General features: G+C 63.0%; 1 protein-coding gene across 1 annotated transcript; it reads left to right on the forward strand.

The window, feature by feature from the left end:
• Window positions 1–292: 292 nt before the first annotated feature.
• Window positions 293–1689, forward strand: CEBPB (CCAAT enhancer binding protein beta). Its single transcript, XM_052650727.1, has one exon. It carries the CDS (start codon window positions 592–594, stop codon window positions 1645–1647), a length of 1056 nt encoding a protein of 351 aa, XP_052506687.1. The 5' UTR covers window positions 293–591; the 3' UTR covers window positions 1648–1689.
• The last annotated feature ends 3001 nt before the right edge of the window (window positions 1690–4690 follow it).

The raw sequence follows: 4690 nt of genomic DNA on the forward strand, positions 1-4690 counted from the left end.
CGCGTTCAGGGTGGGAGCAGACGGCCGCCCGGCCCCCTCCCCGGGCTCCCCCTCCCTTCTCGTCCGCCGGCCGGCCCAGAGGGGGCGGTCCGGGGGCGGGCTCGCGCCTCTCCGCGCTCGCCATCTCGGGGCCGCCGGGTGGGCGTGGACAGGGCGGGGGCCCGAGGCCGCCCCCCACCCCGGCCCCGCAGGCCGGGGGACCCCCGGGGGCGCGCTCCGGGTCTCCAGGCCGGCCCGCCGGCACCCGGCCGGGGGTCCCGGGCGGCCGCGGCGTGTCCTCTGCGTGCCCGGGGAGGGAGGGGCCGCCGCCGGGCGTGACGCAGCCGTTGCTATGGCCCGCCTTTATAAATAAACGGGCTCGGGAGAAACTTTAGCGAGTCAGAGCCGCGCACGGGACCGGGAAGGGGACCCACCCGAGGGTCCGGCCGGCAGCCCCCCGCACTGATAGCGGCCACCCCGGAGCAGCGGCGGCGGCAGCAGCAGCAGCAGCGGCGGCGACACAGCAGCGACTGTTCGGAGCCGGGAGGCCGCGCCACCTGCGGGCCGGCCGGCGCGGGCAGCCCCAGGCCCCCTCCCCGGGCACCCGCGTTCATGCAACGCCTGGTGGCCTGGGACCCAGCATGTCTCCCCCTGCCGCCGCCGCCGCCCGCCTTTAAATCCATGGAAGTGGCCAACTTCTACTACGAGGCGGACTGCTTGGCTGCTGCGTACGGCGGCAAGGCGGCCCCCGCGGCGCCCCCGGCGGCCAGACCCGGGCCGCGCCCCCCCGCCGGCGAGCTGGGTAGCATCGGAGAGCACGAGCGCGCCATCGACTTCAGCCCCTACCTGGAGCCGCTGGGCGCGCCGCAGGCCCCGGCACCCACCACGGCCACGGACACCTTCGAGGCGGCTCCGCCCGCGCCCGCCCCCGCGCCCGCCTCCTCCGGGCAGCACCACGACTTCCTCTCCGACCTCTTCTCCGACGACTACGGGGGCAAGAACTGCAAGAAGGCGGCCGAGTACGGCTACGTGAGCCTGGGCCGCCTGGGGGCCGCCAAGGGCGCGCTGCACCCGGGCTGCTTCGCGCCCCTGCACCCGCCGCCGCCGCCGCCGCCGCCGCCGCCGCCGCCGGCGGAGCTCAAGGCGGAGCCGGGCTTCGAGCCCGCGGACTGCAAGCGGAAGGAGGAGGCCGGAGCTCCGGGCGGCGGCGCCGCGGGCATGGCGGCCGGCTTCCCGTACGCGCTGCGCGCCTACCTCGGCTACCAGGCGGTGCCGAGCGGCAGCAGCGGGAGCCTGTCCACGTCCTCGTCGTCCAGCCCGCCCGGCACGCCGAGCCCCGCCGACGCCAAGGCACCCCCGGCCGCCGCCGCCTGCTACGCGGGGGCGGCGCCGGCGCCCTCGCAGGTCAAGAGCAAGGCCAAGAAGACGGTGGACAAGCACAGCGACGAGTACAAGATCCGGCGGGAGCGCAACAACATCGCGGTGCGCAAAAGCCGCGACAAGGCCAAGATGCGCAACCTGGAGACGCAGCACAAGGTCCTGGAGCTCACGGCCGAGAACGAGCGGCTCCAGAAGAAGGTGGAGCAGCTGTCGCGCGAGCTCAGCACCCTGCGGAACTTGTTCAAGCAGCTGCCCGAGCCCCTGCTCGCCTCCTCCGGCCACTGCTAGCGCGGCCCCCGTGCGCGTCCCCCGCGGCCGGCCGGCCGGCCCCCGCGCTGCCGGGCGCGCCGCGGCCGCCGAGACTCCGGGGAGCGCCCGCGCGCCCGCCCGCGCCCCTGGCGGCGCCGGCAGAACTTTGGCACTGGGGCACTGGGCAGCGCGGGGAGCGCGTCGGTAATTTTAATATTTTATTATATATATCTATCTATATTTTTGTCCACACCAGCCGCACGTGCAGACGGGGCGCCCGCCCGTGGTGTTATTTAAAGAAGAGATGTCTATGTGTACAGATGAATGATAAACTCTTGCCTCTCATTCTGCCCACCCCCCCTCTCTGGGCGCCGGCGGGCGGGCCGGTTTCGAAGTTGATGCAATCGGTTTAAACATGGCTGAACGCGTGTGTACACGGGACTGACGCAACCCACGTGTAACTGTCAGCCGGGCCCTGAGTAATCGCTTAAAGATGTTCCTACGGGGTTGTTGCTGTTGATGTTGTTTTTTGTTTTTGTTGGTGTTTTTTTTTTTTTGGCCTTTTTTTTTTGTATTATAAAAAAATAATCTATTTCTATGAAAAAAGAGGCATCTGTATATTTGGGAATCTTTTCCGTTTCGAGCATTAAGAACACTTTTAATAAACTTTTTTTTTTTTGAGAATGTTTAAAAAGCCTTTTGGGGGCAGTAGTTGGCTTTGATTTTTTTTTTCTTCCCCTTTATTTTGGATTTATATTTGCCTTTCTGGTGTGTGGGGGGTTGTTGTTGGTGTGTGTGTGTGTCTGTGTGAGTGAGAGCTGCTGTTATTTTTGGCATTTTAGGTGGTTGGGTGGGGGTGCTGCAGCTGCTTATTCTCCTCTGCTACTCCCCCCTCAACCCCACCCCCAGGGCCTGTGCTTGGAGATGGGGGTATCAGGCCTGGCGCGGGGGAGGGGCAGAGGAGTGCTGGGTCAGGCTTTGAGGGTGACTCAGTGCGGCTGAGTGCTGGGGAGGAGTGACTAGGAGCCCTGCTTGGGGAGGGCCTGCAAGGCCTCTGGCTGGTCCTGAGTCCGGGGCTTGGGTTTGGAGGGGCTTTGCGGGTTCTGATCTCTGCACAGCGCTTGGGGACCCAGCCCACGGGACTGTGACTCTGAAAAAGAAGGGGTGCAGGTCTTGGTCCTACTGAGCCCAAATCGGAGCCGACTGTTTCAAAAAGTGAAGCAGGGCATGGTGTTTAGAAAATAGTGTGTGTGCGTATGTATATTTTTAAGAGAGTAGCCTGGGTGTGTGGGTGAGCTTGTGTTTGTGTGTTCTGGCCAGAGGGAGGGGAGAATCCAGAATCTGGGCTCGGTTGGGGAGGCGGGGGAAGGGTTCCTATACGTTCACTCCTTTCCTAGTACCACTTGTCCTGCTTATACCTACTGTGGACACTGAGGCCCAGGCTCACCTGCTCAAGGACGCTGAGCCCAGGTGTGAACCCGGGTCTGCCATCCCTGATTCCCTGTGACAGAAGTGGCCCCGGGCAAGGCTGCGTCTTCCCTGTCCCCTGCTACACTCCTGCCTGCCCCTTTGCATGGCTCCTCCACCCCCGTTCCAGCCCTGGACGGCATTCCTGAGAGTTGAGGATGTAGACGGAGGGGTTTGTGGATACCCGTACAGCGTCCCACGGTGCCTGGCACGCAGGAGGTGTTATATAAGCGTTTGCTCTTGTTATTATTTTTCGCTGGGAGGCTCCTGGCATTTGGCACTTGAATCTCCAGTGCAGCGCGAGTGTGGCCAGCGCTCGCCAGGGGCCAGTGTCCAGTAAGCCCTGGACCTGCCCATCTCATCTAAATCTCACAGCCACCTTCGAAGAGGCTGCTGCCATTACACGGCCTGCTTGGAGAGCTGTGAATCTGCTTTTGGCTGTTGCACCCTTAAGAGTGAGAAATATGTTTGTGGGGGGAGCCCTGCTTTAGGAACTCAGGGGTGGATGGAGGGTGGAATAGGGGGCTTCGTAGATGAGTTTGCTGAGGACCTGGGATGGCCTGGGATCTCGGGAGCGGTTGCTGATACTGTGGTTTGAGAAGGGGCAGTGTGCTTCCTCTCTCTTGTCCTTTGGGTGCCTGGATGTTCCCCGCCCCCCTCTGCCCCCCGCCCCGTGGAAGCCTGTGGGAAACGGACACTCAGCCCCCACCGTTACGGAGCTGAGGACCAAGGCAAATGCCACCTCCCTAACCCCATTTGTGGCCTGGGCCCTGGGCACACATAACCTGGGCCCTGGGCAGTCGGAAGACTGCTGGGAAGCTGCAATGTCAAAGTCCGTTCAGTACCAGCACCAGCGCGTCAGCTCAAGTGCCTCTGGGATTTACCTGCTGAGGGGCAGAGTGGGTGGGGGGCTGACCTCGGGAGTGAGGTAGCTCAGTCTTTGGGTCAGGGGGTGGGGGGAGGGAGTCACCATTTAGGAGGGAACCTCCCCAATCCCTGCTCCTTCAGTGGTGAAGAGTTGGCTGGTGACTGCCGCTTCTCACCCACTTTTTGTCACCAGAGGATGCAAAGGAGGTGAGAGGCGAGAAGTCTGGGCAGAGAGTGGCCCTAAGCTCCTGTTTCCTGAGCGCTGCTGCACAGTGAGTGTGGAGTGTCACTGTTCACACGCTCAGACCCTCCTGTAATCGACATAAGCACCCAGGGAAGGGGCTACACCGGTTTGACAAAAGTAAACAGGCCCACGATAGCGGGGTTACTGCTCAGGAAGAACAAGGGTGGAGCCAGTTAGCCAAGTTCGGCTCTGAAGTCTCTGGGGAAAGCTTGGTGCTGAAAGCCTGATTGGTAACCCCAGCCCTCACCCAAGTCCTGGGCCCTGCCTGGAGGAATCCTTGCCCCCCAGCTCAGGCACCTTGGAGTTAAGTGACATGCTTATGGTTTCACAGTTTGGAAGCAGCATTAAAGGAATTTAAACCTGAGCCCATCTGACGGCCCCTGAAGAGGGCTTGGAGAAATAGTTAACAGGTTGAGGGCTCTGATGGTGCTCCAGGCGGCATGTGGGGGCACTGTGGACAGAGCTGTGCCCAGAGGACTTGGGGAAATATCATAAATGGGGGGA

This window comes from Budorcas taxicolor, chromosome 13 (genome assembly GCF_023091745.1).
Source record: "Budorcas taxicolor isolate Tak-1 chromosome 13, Takin1.1, whole genome shotgun sequence".
Classification (NCBI taxonomy): Eukaryota; Metazoa; Chordata; class Mammalia; order Artiodactyla; family Bovidae; genus Budorcas; species Budorcas taxicolor.